Source organism: Prionailurus bengalensis, chromosome D4 (genome assembly GCF_016509475.1).
Source record: "Prionailurus bengalensis isolate Pbe53 chromosome D4, Fcat_Pben_1.1_paternal_pri, whole genome shotgun sequence".
Taxonomy (NCBI): Eukaryota; Metazoa; Chordata; class Mammalia; order Carnivora; family Felidae; genus Prionailurus; species Prionailurus bengalensis.
In genome coordinates this window covers 10,634,018-10,653,782 of record NC_057359.1, presented here as the reverse complement: position 1 = coordinate 10,653,782, position 19,765 = coordinate 10,634,018, and the positions used below count along the sequence as shown (strand labels likewise).

The 19,765-nt window shown below is 47.4% G+C and overlaps 1 protein-coding gene across 5 annotated transcripts in view; it reads left to right on the top strand.

The window, feature by feature from the left end:
- DOCK8 (dedicator of cytokinesis 8) overlaps window positions 1-19,765 on the top strand; it is a 232,552-nt gene that overhangs the window by 134,696 nt on the left and 78,091 nt on the right. For all 5 annotated transcript variants that reach the window (XM_043566150.1, XM_043566149.1, XM_043566151.1 and 2 more), the window contains 7 exons: window positions 7,447-7,564; window positions 8,972-9,042; window positions 11,033-11,171; window positions 11,803-11,904; window positions 14,106-14,201; window positions 15,118-15,352; window positions 18,902-19,066. In XM_043566150.1, coding sequence (XP_043422085.1) covers window positions 7,447-7,564; window positions 8,972-9,042; window positions 11,033-11,171; window positions 11,803-11,904; window positions 14,106-14,201; window positions 15,118-15,352; window positions 18,902-19,066 — 926 coding nt within the window. The remainder of the gene's footprint in view (window positions 1-7,446; window positions 7,565-8,971; window positions 9,043-11,032; window positions 11,172-11,802; window positions 11,905-14,105; window positions 14,202-15,117; window positions 15,353-18,901; window positions 19,067-19,765) is intronic.

Below are 19,765 nucleotides of genomic sequence, written 5' to 3'. Positions count from 1 at the left end.
CCAGCCGGTGCTGGAGCTCAGCCACCAGCAGGTGGACGCCTTCGTTCCTCTTGCCGAGCTGCCCGGCTCTCTTCTCCAGGCTCGGCTCTCTCTCCTGCTGGCTCTTTTGCATTAGCAGCTACACTAGAGAGCGATTCAACGTGTCCAGTCATTTCAACAGGTGCCCAATGTTCTCCTTGCTGTAGCTCGCCTGCTCCTTGAGCTGCACTCCAAGCTAGAGAAGCCTCTGGGAGAGAACACAGATGTCATCGTTGGAATAACAGGTTCTTTTCTTCGTTTTCTCACCCTGGAGAGAGAGTATGCTAAACTGAGTAGGGCGCACACCGGTGTTCTTTGCATTATGGCTTTGCAGGATTTCTAGGTCCCCTGTGCTAAGCTGTTTTCAGGAAAGGTAATATGAAGACAGTCCCAAGGCGGTGAGGAGCAGGGAGAGTGTGGTCGCCAGTTGGATCTAAGAATGATCAAATTCTGCGAGTTTAACTTCTGACTTCCTGGAGCTGCTCAATTACAGCAGTTTAAAAATCATTGAATCAGTGGAAAAAATTCGAAGTTTCCAAAACAGTTTGTCATCAGAAGAAGCCATCGGGTGTGGCTCTGGGAAGAAGGCTGTTGATGGATACCGGGTGTTGAGTTAAATGTCGTGACGTATAGAACCAAAGAAAACCGTTTTTGTCTGCGCTGAGGAAGATTGGATTGTACTACATGCACATACGCTGGACCCACACTTAACTAAAGAAGCTTTCAAAATCACTCGGCCATAACCAGTGATGCCTATTTTGGTTATAGGCTACCTTCTCAAGAATCATGAGATAACATAACTCTTAGGGGTTTTCTCCAGCTGATATGAGGCATATAATTTATCGCTTATAAAAATACAAGCTCATTTGTCAGTTTCTTGATAATCACCCTTACCTGGTTTAGACTCTGTGAATCACCCACCCTGCAGATAGATCTTCCCTCCCAAGAGATAACATTCTTGCTTTTCATATATTCATTTCTTTAAAAGCATGCATATTTGGGGCGCCTGGGTGGCGCAGTTGCTTAAGCGTCCGACTTCAGCCAGGTTACGATCTCCCGGTCCGTGAGTTCGAGCCCCGCGTCAGGCTCTGGGCTGATGGCTCAGAGCCTGGAGCCTGTTTCTGATTCTGTGTCTCCCTCTCTCTCTGCCCCTCCCCCGTTCATGCTCTGTCTCTCTCTGTCCCAAAAAATAAATAAACGTTGAAAAAAAAATTAAAAAAAAAAATAAAAGCATGCATATTTAACAAAACACATTACTTAGCATTGTGGAGGTAAGAAATAAAATGATCCTTGGGAGACACATCTTCCTTAAAAAAAAATGTTTAGGCAAAACCATTTAACCTCCCTGGAATCAGGTTCCAGCTTGCAAAAAGGGATGTTGAGCTAAATTCTCTTGAAGTTTCCCTCCACCTGTGTGTCCTGTGGAAAGAGCGTTCAGTATGGAGCAGGACCCTGAGCACCCATAGTGATGATGTTTGAGAACAAGGGTCCAGCACCCCTGTGGAAGCAATGTGCAAAATTGAAGGACAAGTGGGCCAGGTAGGCAGTGCCCCTGTACTGGGACTCGGGAGAAGAGTGTGAGGACAGCTCACCTGCTTATCCAGTCTGAGTGACGACGGTCGTGATTTACACGGACCCTTTGACCCACCTACTTCAAAGCATTTTTACAAACTTTCGCTCATTATTTCTTCAACCACAGCATAATTAAAGGTAGATTGGTGGGGTTTTTTTTATCCAATTAATTCAACAATGAAGAAACTGAACTTTATAGAACCTAAAGAGATTTTTCCAAAAGGACACTACATTGCAAAGGGGCAAGATAGATAAAGGACTCGTCAGAGCCTAATAGTTGAGACAAAGGAAATAGCCTAAATGTTTTTTTTTTTTTAATTTTTTTTCAACGTTTTTTATTTATTTTTGGGACAGAGAGAGACAGAGCATGAACGGGGGAGGGGCAGAGAGAGAGGGAGACACAGAATCGGAAACAGGCTCCAGGCTCCGAGCCATCAGCCCAGAGCCTGACGCGGGGCTCGAACTCCCGGACCGCGAGATCGTGACCTGGCTGAAGTCGGACGCTTAACCGACTGCGCCACCCAGGCGCCCCCTAAATGTTTATTTTTGGAGACTGGTGCAAATTATGGCACATTCATAACATGAAAAATCATGTAGCCAACAAAGCCATGTGTATTGGGAAAATGGTCATAACTGAACATTCAGTGATACAAAAACAAAAAGCCTTGTCTATACAGTATGATAAAAATGTTGAACGTACAGAGGAAATAAAGGCAGGAGGAAATACGCTACTCTGAACAGCGATTTTCCTCAAGGCAGTGGGATATTGGGTAGTTGATATTTTATTCTCTATACTTTTCACTACTTTTCAACTCTCCAAGATTGAAAAAATGGATACATATTGTCATAACCATATAACTTTCATAATCGTGATTATGAAAGAGAGAGAGCTGGCGTGACAGAGGGAGTGGAGTGGGCCGACTCCAAAGGATGATAGGAAAGATCTCTTGGATGATGTGACATGTGAGCCGAAACCCAGGAGATGAGAAAGGACTGGTCATGTGGAGAACTGGAAGAAGCTCTTCTCGGCAAGGGGAAGAGCAGGTGCGAAAGCCCTGACGTAAGAATCAGTTTAGAATGTTCTAGGCCCTCGAGAAAAGGGCCAGTGTGGGAAAGTAATGAGCAGTGAGGTCAGAGAGATTGCCAAGGGCCGATCACCTAGGGATCATGATGCGAAGCTTGGGAAACCCTCGCAGGAGCCTGCCGTAATCTAGTTTACATTTGGAAAGGTCCTCCTGACCGATATACAGGGAGTAGAGGATAAGGGACAAGCGTAGACGCCAAGAGATGAATTGGAAGCATCACAGTGGTCCGGCCGAGACATGAGAGTGGTTTGCAGCGGAGAGTGTAGGTTGTGGCGTGTGTCAGACTTAGTAGCTGTGTGCAGGAAAGCCTCGTCATCGTCACAGCTGCCCTTAGTGCATTCTTACTCGTGAGTGCCCACCACAGCCCTGCGAGGGAGGTGTGATTATTAGCCTCCCTTTGGAAAGCCTCCATAACTTGCCCAAGGCCAGCTCTCTGGCTCCAGAGCCAATGCCGTTAACCACTCTTGAGGCTACCGCTCAGGCAGCATTCGCTGTGCAGATGGAGCGGTGGTAGCAAAGGGGAGCAAGAGTGAGCAGAGGGGGGTCTGCACCCCTACCCATGTGCCCACACCCGACTTTGAACGGCATCGCATCCTCAGTATGACATCCGTGTCCATTCCTAACAGCCTCGCGGTTGGGCTCCCTCCGTTCGACAGGGCAAGGTTTGGGAGGTGCCACTGAGACAGGCACGGGCTATGTTCAGAACAGCACTGAACTTGATCTCGGATCTGGCTAACTCAGAGGGTGAACTGTTCCTCGACCGCCCCACCCAGGGCCTCTGTTTTCTCATGTTCAAAAGTTGGGGCTTGGACTGGGTGGCTCCCAGCTCTCACCCCCCAAATTCGACATCCATCCCTTCACTGTATCATAGCCTGACACCTACGTTTCGGAGGAAGGCATCGACGCTTTCCTGGCTTTTGAAGCTTGTTGAATATTATGCCCGTTTGCTAAATTTAATCAATTTCCTTGTGATGACATTCTTGCCTTGCAATTATATTGCTTTTCACTTAAGTGTAGGAAGCGGTCACTGCAGTGAACCGTTTACAGCCACTTGTGATCCTGAGATCACAAGAGATCAACAAGAGGACAGGATGGCAGCTAGAAAGAGCTGGAAACAAAGGCCAGCAGGCAGGGGGAAGTGTGTGCGCCAGCCGCTGCCATGCCAGGGCATCAGAAGTACAGGGCAAGACACAGAGTGCCCTAGAGAGGTCACGAGACACAGCAGTTCAGATCTGTCACCAGCACCGTGTCACCCCCGTTGTGCTTCCAGAAAATTGCCCAATACAGAGAGTCGAGGTTAGTAAAGTAAGACCTCCCTGACCTTTGCACTTGCCGAAGCAGAGAGTGCCTGTGTGTTCTTGATAGCTCCAAGTAGCATTTTCTTCCCTGAGCACCTGAGAGTTGTCCCTTATCACCTTGCAACCTCTTTGAGCAGAGAATCGTGATGCGTTTTTCCTCCCTCGATGTGGGATGCTCCTCTGTCCCCAGATAAGTTCATTTCAGTGTTTTCCCAGGTGATTTCTCAGAACATTACGCATGTGAAACATACCATGAAAGAACAGATCAATGAAATGAGTTCTGAGGTCAAAACATTGAGGGAGAGGAGCGGCCTCTTTTCCCCTGACAGCAAATTCACGGTGCACATTAACCTGTGTATCTTGGTCTCTCCCAGTCTTTCCCAGCAGCATCTGGTCACCCAGCTCCTCCACTTCCCCACATACTTGTTAACGTTTTGCAAAGCGCTAGGGTTCTGTGGAACAGGTGGGGCACTGCTGTGTTGTCTTCAGCCTTCAGCGACCAGCAGGCTAACGGAATTAACCTTGCTTGATAGCTGGTGTAAGACTGAAGGTTTTACGACACTCAGTGAAATAAAGCATCGTCGCTTTCAACAGTGATAAGTTGCGTGAAACATATGACGGAACAGAAATGTCAAACCCTGAAATTTCGTTACGAAAGCGAAGCTAGGTTGAGAATACGATTTTTTATAAAAGGCCCAGCTCTAGCCCCTGCATTCTCGTATTTTCTCAGCTCTGAGGGCTACCCCCATCACAAAACATTCAGAAAGCTTTTCACTTCCTCTTGCCCGACCAGACCAGGGATTCTGAGGATCACTGCGTCCATTCCTGATAGTTCAGGGGGCTCTCCCTGGAGCATTAACTTTGTCACATGGCTTGCTTTTTATTTACATGTCTGGTACCAAATCACTGAGGTGGGGCTGTCAGCCAGGTCCTTCTGGAGCGGGTTCACTCAGCCCATCCATTTGGTCTTGTCCAGGGCTGTGGCTATTAGTGTTGTCCCCCGCTGACAGTGTCGTAGCAAGGAAGAGCCATGGGGTAAATCTGGGCATTTATGCAGACGCTGGTCCAAAATGACCACTTTCACACACATGTGACTGCAGGATAAATCTGGTTATGACAATGAAGGGGTTATGGATGCAAGACGAGAGTCAATGCCAGCTTAGTCCTTCCCTTTTGATTTTCCAGTCCCTCACTACCACAGACTTCATAAATTAAACAGATTTAAAATTTTCATCTTCTGCCTTGTACTTGAGTATTGACTTTTCCCTTTTCCAGTAGAGCATACTTTACATTTGAACATGGACCCAGTGAACGGCATTGACTATATCTATTAAAGGTGGGAAATCTGGGGCACCTGGCTGGCTCAGTTGGTTGAGCATCTGACTTCAGCTCAGGTCATGATCTTGCGGCTCGTGGGTTCAAGCCCTGCGTCATGCTCTGTTCGGTCAGGGCAGAGCCCGCTTCGGATCATCTGTCCCTGTCTCTCACTGCCCCGCTCTGCTCATGTGTGCCCTTTCTTTCTCAAAATAAATAAATGAACATTAAAAAAAAAAGATGGGAAATCTTCTGGGTATAGTTGAACAGATCTTTGCCACACAAAGTCACATGTGTAGATAAGTAGTTCTCAAATGGGCGTGATTTGGACCCCTCAGGTGAACATTTAACAATTTCCAGAGACATTTTTGATTGTTGCAACTGAGTAGGGGGGAGATACTCCTAATATCTAATGGGTAGAAGCCAGGGATTGTGCTGAATGTCCTACATTGCACAGGACCATCCCACAACAAGAAGTTTTCAGTCCCAAATGTCAGTAACGGTGAGGTTAAGAAACCCTTATATCAATGAACAGGCAAATCTTTATAAAGTATTATAAGAACCTACTATTCACAAAGGAAAAATCTGGTCACCTGGTCCTCTTTCTCTTGGTCACTCTTCTCCTGTGTCTGGTTCACACAAAGGTAGTTTTGTCCTCTTGAAAGCCTTTGGGACAAGCATGTATCTGTCTGAGGAGACTGTGTTACCTAGGAGTTAGAACAGTGGACCAAGTGTGAGAAGGACAAGACGTTTGCCCAAAGAAGGTGACACTAATTGAATCAGCCCTGTGTACTGTTGACACTCATCTGTTAATAAGACCCAGAAAATGAAGCACACTTGTCACCGAGAGATGTCATGAATAACACAGGATGGAAAGACCATTCTGGTCATTTCTGTGGGAGTCTTGTCAGAGGGAATACAGCTTCGTTAAGAGCCCAGCTCTGGAGCCAGGCTCCCTGACTTCAGTTCCCGACTGAAATCTCCTACCTATATGATTTAGGGCAAGTGATTTAACACCTCTGTATCTCATCTTTTCCTTGTTTATGACATGGGGATGATGCCATGACAATAGTACCTACTTAGAGGATAATTATGAGACTTGAACAGTTTAACAAACACCAAGTATTTGGAACACTGCTTGACTCAGGATAAGTGCTCTATAATCGTTAGTATCATTATTTCTTTGAGTCAAGGATATATGATTCTTCAAAAATATACACATTTGTTCCTTTATTCCACAAATATTTACATAGCACCTATATGTCCTAGGCAGTATTATATGCTGGAGGTTCATCAGTGGATAAAAACATCAGATAAAAATCTCTGCCTTCCCAGAGTTTACCTTTTAGTGGAATATACTAGTAATAATGCGAACAGAATGAAAAAAACCTACAAAATGATAATTAGCCTAGTAGCGGTCGCATAGTTGTTTGATGGATGGATATATTTTTCATGTTGTTGTTGTGTGATTGTCATATAACTTGTGGGCTGGAGGTTTGAACAGTCATCTTAGGTAGGAAAAGAGGGGTGACCAGCTCTTGGTTTCAGTGAAGGTCATGATCTCACAGTTCGTGAGTTCAAACCCCGCGTCAGGCTCCACGCTGACAGTGCGGAGCCTGCTTGGGATTTCTCTCTCTCTCTTTTTCTCTGCCCCTCCCCTTCTCTAAATAAATAAATAAATAAGCCTAAAAATATATATATATGAAAAGAAAGCTAAACATATCCAGAATTCAATGCCAAGAAAAAATTGAAACCACAGCATACAGATTAGAAAGGGAAAAAAAGGAAGAAAAAGGAAAGAAATGAGATGTGGTCATGAGTTTCGTTGAAGATGAGCTGAACCTTTTTTGCTTTCTTTGTATCAGACCTACTCCCTCTAGGCAGATTTCCATACCCTCAGATGGTAGGACTTCCTGAGCTGCCGCAGACACATCTTTCCATGTAGCAAAGCAGAGAACAGTGCTGGTTATCATCGATGACTGCCGCTGAAGAGGAAGAATCAATAATACCTCACTCCTCCCCAAATCATTCACTTCAGAAAGGAAGAGACTCCGTTCAGAATAATTACCTCATGAGCATAGGCTTTAGTATTCACTGAAGAACTTGGCAAAATCATGCTCATGACTTGATTCGCTGGTTCTTTACCTTTTCTTTTCCAGAAACCTTCTCTACGTCTACCCGCAGAGGCTGAACTTTGCTAATAAACTAGCATCTGCCCGGAACATTACAATAAAGATCCAGTTTATGTCTGGAGAGGATGCTAGCAATGCTATGCCGGTAAGAGGGACACGTATACGTGCCTCACCCCGGGGTGTGCTGACCTTCCCACCGACAACACCCAAAGCCCAGCAGCACACAGAGTCCGTCTCTTCAGGCCAACCAACACCTCTCAGTGTGCGCAAAGGCCTTTGTGGCTAGTCCGACACGGGTCCCAGTGTGCTGATGGGGAAACGGGGCCAGTCTAAATTGAAAGTCTCTTCCCTAATTTATTTCCTAGTGGTCTGTGAAATTTGGAAACGCAGCTCGTTTGAGAGGACTGAAAAATACCACGAAATCTTTCCAAACCACCCCTGCTGGCATAAGAGTTGGAGAGACGGGCCCACTGCGTCAGCCATGTTTGCTCTATTTCCAGATGTGCATTGAGATACACTCTGCCTGAGCCCCAGACCACATCTGGAGATATATATTGCCTAGTCATGATAAACACACACCATCTCAACCCATTTCGGGAATGGAGCTTCATCTTGAAGCAAAATTTAAATCAAATAATAAATATATAATAACAGTGTTCTCTAGGGAACCCAAAAGGCCAGAATTTGTATTGTATTATTTCTACTATCTTCTAATAAGATGGGAAGTTAGCTGTTATTATTTAATGCAAGTCCCAGAATCCAGTTAATACACCTTTCTACTGAAGTAATTTTTTTCCAGTGCATCCATTCTAGAAGTATCTACTTTTTTTTTTTTAACCATCTTCCTTTTGGCTTACTCACCTACCCAAAGGTATCTTCTTGCAACAGTGGTGGGAAGGAAATGCTCAAGGAAATACTCAAGGAAATGCCCCTGGTTCTCTCTGCTCTGGCCCCTGGCAAGGCTCCCAGGGCAGCCGGGTACAGCTGCACAGAAATTTCTCATAGGGAACAAGTGGGGGCCAGGCCCAGCCTGTTCTCTACTCCCCAGGCCCCGGGACCTGTCATTTTTGCACCTAGTAAAAAAGGCTCTTGTTTTCTTTGCCCAAAGATGAGTCAAATCATGTGCCTTTAGGGCTGAGTCAGGCCAGAAGAGGTGTCTTTTTCTAAATAGCACGAACATGTGGACAGGCCAGTGAAGGCCCTGATCACCCAAGTGACCAGGCCCATGTCTCTGGAGGGAAAAGAGCCCGGGCCAGAGTTGCTGGGGCAGCACTCTGTGGCTCTGCCCTGGAGTACAGACATACAGGCAGTGAGGCGGAGTGGAGAAAGTGCTGGCCTTCCAGGCTCACAACCCTGTGGCCCTTGGTCACTAATATACCCTTTGTAACCAGTTCCCCATTGGTACGTGTGCAGTTGGATCAGTTGTAAACTCAGCACCCTTAATTTACAAAATGCAGCTCTGTGAGACCAGAGCATCCCCTGGGCCGATGACAGTTGATTTGATGAACCCAAATATCACCGCTCATTTGGTCTTTTCTGTATTGGCAAACAGATCATCTTTGGAAAATCTAATGGCCCGGAGTTTCTCCAGGAAGTTTACACAGCCGTTACATACCATAATAAGTAAGTACGTTTCAGAGTTGTAAACCTACGTCATGGTTGTCTCATTATCTCCTGGCTTTTCTGAACCCCTTAGATGATTCCTCCCAAAAGTTTTATAATTTGGGGGACTGAGGGACCAAGCAAATATATGTCAGTTCCATGATTCTGTGTCAGAGATGCACATTTTTTGCCATTACCTAAGACTGGGAGAAGAAAATATCTTTAAGAACCGAATGTTGTTTGGCCTTTTCTGGAGCCTTCTGTCCTAGTATGATAATGAGAAGTTTTATGGTGTTAAATAAAGAAATAAATTTCCTACCTTGCTCTGAGGTACTGCAGGGGGCCAGAAACAAAACCAGCTCTCCTTTCTCTGTCTACTTGTCTTCTAACTATCACTCCACACCTGCCCCATTGTCAACTTTAAGGAGATTTAAGTTGGCCAAGAGAAATGGAACACTCATTATTCTGTGGGTAAACTGAGTCACAGAATAACGTCTAAACCGTTATTCACAGTTCACAGGAAGAGGAGATGAATAGTCCACCCTTACAGAGTCAGATGGACTTGGGTTTGATCCTGGCTTGATAACCTTGGCCCATTTAAGCATTTCTCTGAACGCACTTTCCTGGGTTGGGCTGACAATGAACTGAATAATATACATGAAGCCCTTAGTAAAGTATCTGGGACTTTGTAATTCACTAAAATCAGGTTCCTTTTCCTTCCTAACATCATTCATTTGCTAATCCAAATTCCTTTGATGAGTGCCAGCCACATGCCAGTCCCTGTTCTTGGGGTGGAGATAGAAAAGGAGGTCACAGCAAGACTCTGAGCCTTATCCCGTTTTCAGATGAAGTTGAACTTTTCCACTGTGTGTGCAGAGATCTTTCCCCCCTGACCCCGACAAAACCTTTAGTTTGTGAGGGTGTTAGGTAGGCAAAGTATATCCGGGGGCATAAGGTTGGTCCAAGGATCTCCAGCTTGGGAGCAGAATGAGGTAGAGTAAAAAGGAAAACACTGTAATTTGGCTATTGTTGAAAGTGCTGCTGTAAACATTGGGGTCCATGTGCCCCTATGCATCAGCACTCCTGTATCCTTTGGATAAGTTCCTAGGAGGGCTATTGCTGGGACGTAGGGTAGTTCATTTTTAATTGAGAACTACCCTAAATGTCCATCAACTGACGAGTGGATAAAGATGTAGTTTATATAAACAATGGAATACTACTTGGCAGTGAGAAAGAATGAAATCCTGCCATTTGCAGCAACATGCATGGAACTGGAGGGTACTATGCTGAGTGAGATAAGGCAGTCAGAGAAAAACAGAGCTCGTATGTAGAACCTTCACTCATATGTAGAACTTGAAAAACTTAACAGAAGACCATGGGAGAAGGGAAGGGGAAAAATAGTTTCAAACGGAGAGGGAGGGAGGCAAACCATAAGAGACTCTTGAATACAGAGAACAAACTGAGGTTTGGGGCCGGGGGGTGGAGGAGAGGGGAGAGTTGGTGATGGGCACTGAGGAGGGCACTTGTTAGGATGAGCACAGGGTGTTGTATGTAAATGATGAATCACAGGAATCTACCCCCAAAACCAAGAGCACACCCTCTGTGCTGTATGTTAGCTAACTTGACAATAAATTACATTTAAAAAAATAAAAGGCCACACACCAAGCAGGCAAATTCTGAGGAGCAAAAAGACTGTGGCCTTAGAATTTATAGTCAGAGACGTCATCATTCTTGCTAAAAGTTGTTTGTGTGTAGGGGCGCCTGGGTGGCGCAGTCGGTTGAGCGTCCGACTTCAGCCAGGTCACGATCTCGCGGTCCGTGAGTTCGAGCCCCGTGTCAGGCTCTGGGCTGATGTCTCAGAGCCTGGAGCCTGCTTCCGATTCTGTGTCTCCCTCTCTCTCTGCCCCTCCCCCGTTCACGCTCTGTCTCTCTCTGTCCCAAAAATAAATAAACGTTGAAAAAAAAAATTAAAAAAAAAAAGTTGTTTGTGTGTAATGTGCTTTTGAAACAGGTCTCCTGACTTCTATGAAGAAGTGAAAATTAAGCTTCCTGCTAAGCTCACAGTACATCACCACCTCCTGTTCACCTTCTATCATATCAGCTGTCAGCAGAAGCAAGGAGCCTCCGTGGAAAGTCTTCTGGGATATTCGGTGAGTCGTTTTCAACTTGCTGATTCACCCTGCGGTCGAGGGACTCAAGGTCCCTGCAGAGATCAACAACTAAATTCTACTCACTTGCTTTTTTTCCTGCCAGAAGTAGCAAAATACGCCAAGCCAGATGATAGCAAAAAGCAAACATGACTTGATGTAACAGATGACATATTTCTGGAAGGGAAAGCTAGGGGCTGCTAGATTCTGGAAGAACGCTCACTTAGAAAAAAGCATGGCACTGTCCATTATTTCCAGATTTAACATATATGCTCCACATATAAAACTAGCTCTTTTTTCCCCAAGGGGAAGGAAGTTGTTTCTTTAAAAATATATATATATGTATATATAAAAGGTAAGATAAACACTGATCTTGTTCAGACACTCACAAACACTGGCTATAAAGAAAAATGCTACTCCTTTGGCTCCGAAAGCAGTAAATCATGGATATTACTATCTTCAGAGCTCCCGGGGAATTTAAAATGCAAAGAACTTGACTAAAATTACTGCCGCAAAGAGGCCTGGTCAATATCTAATCATCATTTAGTTGCATTTGATTATTGTGAGCTAGATAAATTGCCAGAATTATGTGCTGTAATAAATACCACTTTATTCTTTACATCATCTGTTTCAGTGGCTGCCAATTCTCTTAAATGAACGCCTTCAAACGGGATCCTACTGTCTCCCAGTTGCCTTGGAAAAGCTGCCCCCCAACTATTCCATGCATTCTGCAGAGGTAACCGCCAAGTTAGCCAGGAGCCCTTTCCTGGCTGGCCATGGTCTTGGACCACCTGCCCAGATGCACCTCTCATTCCCTTAGATGTGACTGAGGATGCTCAGCATGTTTTGGAGGACGGCCGTCTCTCAGCGTGTTACATGTTCTGAGAGCACGTTGCTCTGATAGGATGGGAGCAAATGTGGACGTGGAACCCCCTTCACTGAGGCATCCCCAGTTCTGAATGTTTGGCAAATGCACCTTGCACCCAAGGAAGCACCGCCTTGCATTCGCCACGACAAAGGGACTCACAGAATAATGTATTGTAAAGCACAAGGCAGATAGAGCCCTTCTGCGACAACAGCTGCTCTCAGCACAGATCCTTTTAGCAGGTTCCCACACTAACTGTCGCCGGGTTCTCCTCCTCTGGGTCCCTTGTCACTGTCTGCAGTTGGATACCTTTATTGCTCCCGAGATGCCAATGTCGGTAGTCTTTGCTTCCTCCTGTTTCCTGTGCTACCTCTTGTGCATGCACAGTGCTGCAGTCCACCCTTTTAAGGGAGCCCGGTGGCCTCTCCGTGGTCACCACAGAGGCACTGGCCCTGCACCAGCTCTCGTGCTCCTCGTCTGCCTGGCGCAGGTTTGCATCAGTCAGTATTACTTTGAAGCAAATCCCAGACGTTATATCATTTCATTTATAAATATTTTACAATTATCTTAAAAGATAAGGGCTCTTGTGGCGCCTGGGTGGCTCAGGCAGTGAAGCATCCGACTTCAGCTCAGGTCATGATCTCGCGGTTCTGGAGTTCGAGCCCCGCGTCGGGCTCTGTGCCGACAGCTCAGAGCCTGGAGCCTCACTTAGGATTCCGTGTCTCCCTGTCTCTCTGTCCCCGCCCCCTGCTCACACTCTGTCCCTCTCTCTCTGTATCTCAGAAATGAATAAGCATTAAAAAAAAGAAAAGTTGGGGCGCCTGGGTGGCGCAGTCGGTTAAGCGTCCGACTTCGGCTAGGTCACGATCTCACAGTCCGTGAGTTCGAGCCCCGCGTCGGGCTCTGGGCTGATGGCTCAGAGCCTGGAGCCTGTTTCCGATTCTGTGTCTCCCTCTCTCTCTGCCCCTCCCCCGTTCATGCTCTGTCTCTCTCTGTCCCAAAAATAAATAAACGTTGAAAAAAAAATTTTTTTTTAAAAAAAAGAAAAGTTTCCAACACTGGGCGGAACAGAACTTGTCTGTGGGCTGGATCCAGCTTTGAGCCCCCATTTGTGAGTCTGTCTGAGGACTTCCAAGGGTCCGCACCCCATGCACACATCCTCCCCTTGTAGATACAGCAAGCCTCCTTCCGTTAGAAGGCGGGAGATGCCCACACTCATGTGGCTGGGCCAGGCTGGGCGGTGCTCACTCAACGCTGTGTGGTGGTGTCTCTAGAGGATGACAATTCTGGTGGGAATTTAAGGCAAGTCCCTAAGGACTGAACAACTGCTGATCTATAAATGGTATATAAAAGAGTCCTTTTGAGTAATTAAAGCGGGAGCCTACCAGGACTGCTATTTGGAAACACGGTGTTAAAAGGGAAAGGAACTGCGGGCACTTGAAAGCATTAAAATTTCATGTCTTGTAAGATATTCTACACTTGGTCTTGACATTCCTGACTAATGGGGAAATCGCTGCAGTATTACTCCCCGGAATCCAGGATTATCACTGCTGGATGGGAGTTTAAGACCCAGCACTCACTTCTTTTTTTTTTTTTTAACAATTTTTTGTAATGTTTATTTATTTTTGAGAGAGAGAAAGAGAGCCCAAGCGGGGGAGGAGCAGAGAGAGAGGGAGACACGGAATCCGAAGCAGGTTCCAGGCTCTGAGCCATCAGCACAGAGCCCGACGCGGGGCTGGAACTCACGAACCACGAGATCATGACCTGAGCCGAAGTCAGATGCTTAACTCACTGAGCCACTCAGGCGCCCCACGTCACTCACTTCTGATCGCTCCTTTCAGCATAAGAAAATGGGAGTTTATTTGACTTGTCAAAGTAACAGTAACTAATTCTGTGAAGAACTGAACTCGAACTCAGGGCTCCTAACTCCTGGACCACTCAGATTAGGCTTCCAGGGGGGGTTATATTTGTAGAACCCTGACATTTACAGGGTCAAGTTGCTTCACTCGGCTTGTCGGTGATCAGAAAAGGGGACTGAATTGCTAATCTTTTTTTTTTTTTCTTTAACACAGAAAGTCCCTTTACAGAACCCTCCCATTAAGTGGGCTGAAGGACATAAGGGAGTATTTAATATTGAAGTGCAAGCTGTTTCTTCGGTTCACACCCAGGTAAGGAACCTCAAGGTCCACTTCAGATCAGAGCCAGAAGGAAGCTGGGGGTACAGCAGAGAAACCTGTAAGGACAGGGTCCAGTAAAACATCAGTGACCGTCTTTGTGCATGGGTAGAACAAAGAACAGTGGTTCTCTGTGGAGACTTCCAGGCCTGTTCAGGTTTTATTTGTGGTTTAAATGAGGAAGACCTCATAAAAATGTGGAGCCCCTAGATGAAGGAACCCAGGACCTGCCCTGCTGCCTGCTGGCTGAGACGTTGTGCGAGGGGGTCCCATTTGCAACGTTTTCTTCTGCTGTCTCATCTCCCTCCGTCATCCTGCCATCTCTCCAGCTTTCCCCCATGCCAGTTCGACACGCCCTCCTTTTCTGGCCCCTGCCTGCACTTTACGTGTGCTCAGACCCCCTGTTTGGCAACGTGTCTAACCTGGTGTCCTTGCCTCTGCTTACAAACCATGCCAGAGTCCAAAGCATGTTTTCTTCAGTTAATAGTTATCAGGAGATTGTTTTGGGGCGCCTAGGTGGCTCAGCCGGTTGAGCATCCGACTTCGGCTGCTCGCGAGTTCGAGCCCCGCGTTGGGCTCTGTGCTGACAGCTCAGAGCCTGGAGCCTGCTCTGGATTCTGTGTCTCCCTCTCTCTGACCCTCCCCTGCTCATGCTTCCTCTCTCTCTCTCTCTCTCTTTCTCTCTTTCTCTCAAATATAAGATAAAACATAAAAAAAAAAATTTAAAGAAGCGATTGTTTTGTTCACACCATGGCACAGAGGAGTTCATACCCTCGGTGTGAAACAGCCTTGTCTTAGAACTCCTTGTCTGGAACGCAGGATGAGAGGCTTGGAGCTGTGTGTGTCTGTGCACCCCCTGGTGAGCACGGAGAGGTGAGCCCCGTGCAACGTGTGCCGTCTGCCCCCCTAGGACAACCACCTGGAGAGGTTCTTCACCCTCTGCCACTCCCTGGAGAGTCAGGTGACCTTCCCCATCCGTGTGCTGGACCAGAAGATCAGCGAGACGTCGCTGGAGCACGAGCTGAAGCTCAGCCTCATCTGCCTGAACTCCTCCCGCTTGGAGCCACTGGTGCTGTTCCTGCACCTGGTGCTGGACAAGCTCTTCCAGCTCTCCGTGCAGCCCATGGTCATCGCCGGCCAGACAGGTGGGAGGCCTGCGGGGCCGGGGGAGGGGGGCGGCGCCTTGTTGTGGGAACAGAGACTTCCCGGAAATCCTGAGAACAGGGGCGGTGCTATCTTCCTTTCCATTGCTGACGTGAGTCAAGGGAAGCCAAGTCCACTGATTTTTTTTTTGAGACTTCCTGGATGTTAAAAAAAAAAATGCACATTAATGTAGGATGCTTAAAATTTCAGCTTTTAACGACGTATGTACTGAATGATCAGAGGCAATCTTTCAAGTTCCATTTCTTGTAATTGATGGATTTATTTTACCTCTGAGATATTTGTTTTCTTGACCAACAAAGAAATAGCGTTTCAAGAAGTCAGACAGTTCCTATTAAATGGGAGGAAAGGAACTCTCTAAATTGAAATTCAACGTGATCGCTTTTTTGTGGAGATGTAATATGCATATCTTAAAATTCACGAAAACATACAATTCATTTGTTTGTTTGTTTTTTAACATTTATTTATTTTTGACACAGAGAGAGACAGAGCATGAACGGGGGAGGGTCAGAGAGAGGGAGACACAGAATCTGAAACAGGCTCCAGGCTCTGAGCTGTCAGCACAGAGCCCGACGCGGGGCTCGAACTCACAGACCCCGAGATCATGACCTGAGGTGAAGTCGGCCGCTTAACTGACTGAGCCACCCAGGTGCCCCTCATTTGTTTTTTTTTTTAAGTTTATGTATTTATTTAGAAAAATAGAGTGGGAGAAAGAGAGAGAGCGTGCAGGGGTGGGGCAAAGAGAGAGAATCCCAAGCAGCCTCCGCACTGTCAGCAAAGAGCCCGTCACGGGGCTCCAACTCACGCACCGTGAGATCATGACCTGAGCTGAAATCACTAGTCGGATGTTCAACTGACTGAGCCACCCAGGAGCCCCACAATTCACTGATTTTTAGCACATTCACATAGTTGCTCAACTGTCACTGGTATCTAATTCCAGAACATTTTCATCAGCCCTAAATTTAAGAAGCCCCTACCCATCCATAGCCACTCCCCATTCACCCTTCCCCTCAGTCCCCAGCAACCACTCAGTGGTTTTTCTGTCTTACAGTATATTTTAAATGCTTACTTTGAACACGTTGGCACTAAGTACGATGTGTAAGACTTCCTCTGGGACAATGTCAGGTATGACCTGGGTCCGGCGGTTCCCCCGACTCCTGCAGGAGACCAGCAGCTGTGAGGCACCTTTGTTCGGGCTGTTTTCAGCTGGACTAATGTGGTCTTGTGCCCTCCAGTCCAGCGGATGTCTTTTGGGTCCCACCCATGCTCTAGTCCTCTGCTAGGTGTTGTAGGCTTTGCAGGAACAGTCAAGAGCGTATGGGACTTACAACATGGCAAAGAGCAGCAGGACCGACAGAAGTCCTCATAGGGACACATACGCTAAATACCGGAGCAGGGGTGGTGAAAACATCCATCTGGGAGGATGAAGGAGGGTCCCAGGAAGAAGACGGTATTTGAGATGGCTTTGAAGGAGGGGCGGAGGGGAAAAGGCCAAAATGTGCAAGCAAGATGCGCAAGACAAAGGCGGAAAACCGAATGTCTGGTTTAGAAAAAAAGAGGTTCAGAAAACAGTATCGGAAGACCCTTTCCTGGGAGTGTCAGAAGAGAAGTAAGTAACACAGTTGGGCCGTGGCACATGAGTGAGCTGGCGGGGAGGGGCCATGAACTCATAGTCTAGAACATGCCAGGTAGCCTGCAGAGCCCGGGAAGAATCCCTCGGGTGCATCGTGTCCTGGGATGCTTCTTTCGAGCATCCACAGGTTAGACATCCTTGTCACAGGCAGGCCAGCGTGTCGTTCGTGGAGCTGTTGCCTCTCCGGATAGATTCCTGCAAACTGGCAAGCTCACCCCCCTCCCAGATTTCTTCCCATGCCCCCACATATCTGCACCCTGCTTTGTCTGTTCCAGCTAGTGTTTTTAAGTTTATTTTTATTTATTTTGAGAGAGGGAGGGGCAGAAAGAGGGGAACAGAATCCTAAGCAGGCTCCACGCCATCAGCGCAGTGCCTCACGCGGGGCTGGAACTCACAAACCGTGAGATGATGAGTTGAGCCGAAATCAAGAGTCAGACGCTTAACCGACAAGAGCCACCCAGGTTCCCCGTATGTTCCGGCTATTTAACATAGACTTGTTCACTAGACAGAGTGTTCATTCACCTGTTTTGAGCTTTGTAGCAAGTTGCTGCCTGTCCTGGGGGACCAAATAGTTGGAGGCACTTAAGGTACAGCCTTTATTCAGAACCCATCTGTCAGGCACTATGGAAGGCACGGTGGGGAGACAAGAAAGGAGGAGAAATGCACTTCACCCCGGTGAATGCCGGGAGGCTGGATGCCTCCTCAGAGAGACAGAGTTCCCCCAGGAACGGCCAAATAACTTTATGTGTCGGTGTCACTGAAACCCTGAACTGGGTGGTGTCAGAGCCTTCGTGGAGGAGGGGGGGATTGTGCCCATCATTGAAGGGCTGCTGGGATTTTGCCGGTGGGAGCAGATTGCACTTTCCAGGTGAGGACAACAGCATGAGAAAAATGGCAGAGCTAAGACAGAGCAGACACACGGTGGGGACTGAACAGCTACCTCATTTTAAAGGGAGTTGAATTTGAGCAGAAAAGGTACAAGACTGGATATGTAGGGTGGGGCCAAACCGTGGAGGGCTTGGGGCTCCTGAACAAGACTGTACACAGTCATCAATCATTTGGGCAGGTCCACTATGGAGGACAGCACAACACATCTCCCTTTTTATTTTTATTTAAAAAAAAATTTTTTTTAACGTTTATTTATTTTTGAGACAGAGAGAGAGAGAGCATGAACAGGGGAAGGTCAGAGAAAGAGGGAGACACAGAATCCGAAATAGGCTCCAAGCTCTGAGCTGTCAGCACAGAGCCCGACGCGGGGCTCGAACCCACGGGCCGCGAGATCCTGACCTGAGCCGAAGTCGGACGCTTAACCGACTGAGCCACCCAGGCGCCCCACATCTCCCTTTTTAGTTTAATCTGTGGCCCCAAGAATCTGCGTGCTGCAACAGCACATCTCAGACCCGAGCGCACCTGAGAATCACCTGGGCATCTTGTTAAATGCGGATTCTGACTCCAGAGGTCCAGGGCGGGGCCCGAGAGTCTGCATGTCTAACTGGCTCCCGGGTGATAGTGCTCATGTCAGTGCGGGTCCCGCTGAGTAACACCAGGTCACAGCATGGTTGAGAGGGGGAAGGGGGCCTAGACGGTCTCAAGTCTTTGTTGCGAAGAGCCACAGTAGACCCCGTCTCAAGTCCTGCCCACAGGGGGAGATGGAGAAGGAAATGTGCAAGTCGTTCCCAGTGAGCAGAGCCGGGGCGGAGGGTGGCCCTAAAACCGCTCACTCTGCCCTGGCCCGCGTGGTGACCTGCCTGGTTCGGCTGGTCGGCAGCGAGGACTCCTTGGCACAGCCCCGGAGAACATTCTACCTCTGATCCATTGAGGACCCAGCCCTAGAGAACATTCCACCTGGATTCATTAACGACTGATGATGAGGCCACCCGTTTTTCTCTCGGTTCCTCAGCCAACTTCTCCCAGTTTGCCTTTGAGTCCGTCGTGGCCATCGCCAACAGTCTGCACAACAGCAAGGACCTGGCCAAGGACCAGCACGGGAGGAACTGCTTGCTGGCCTCGTACGTGCACTACGTCTTCCGCCTGCCGGAGCCGCCCAGGGACTCGCCCAAGTCAGGTAGCGTCGCCCCCGGTGTGGGCATCTGGTGGGCAGGCCCCCCCCTCCACACCCCCCCCCACCCACTGCCACGTAATTAAAAATATAAGAAAATGCCCAACATCACCTCTTCCACGGAAACTTTTTTCCCAGGTAAAACCCATTTTGTTCATTTGTCACTTATTTTTGTATCAGTGATACAAAACAGAACGTGAGTGCTGAATTGAGAAGTTTATTTCTAGAGCTTTCCCTCTTGCTTCCTTCCTGCCTCGCTCCCTCTTTGTATACCGTAGGCACTTCTTTTTTTCCGCTGGTGGGATGACTCTCACTGGTCTTTACCCAGTGGGTGATTTCTGATGCGGGCGAGGATCTTTTCTTTTCAAAGATGGCTCAGTGACAACAGGAACGTAGGACGCTAGGATGATAATGACCAGGGACACAACACATATCTGACTGTCATGGTGAGCACTGCTTCCTAAACGTCTCATTATGAAGAGAAGAAATCCCTGTCCTCATTTCCCCCAAACTAAACTTTTGAAATAACAACGGTGCCTTTCTCCAGTCTTCCCAATTAGTTACAGAGGTAAGAATCGCCCCGTGCTTCTAGTCAGCAGGATATGAAAAGTAGCATTACCAAGTTTACAAACCTCCAGGTCCTACCTCGCAAAGAAACTTGCTGTTTTTATTAGTCCACGCAGCCTCATTGCAAGTAAAACCTGT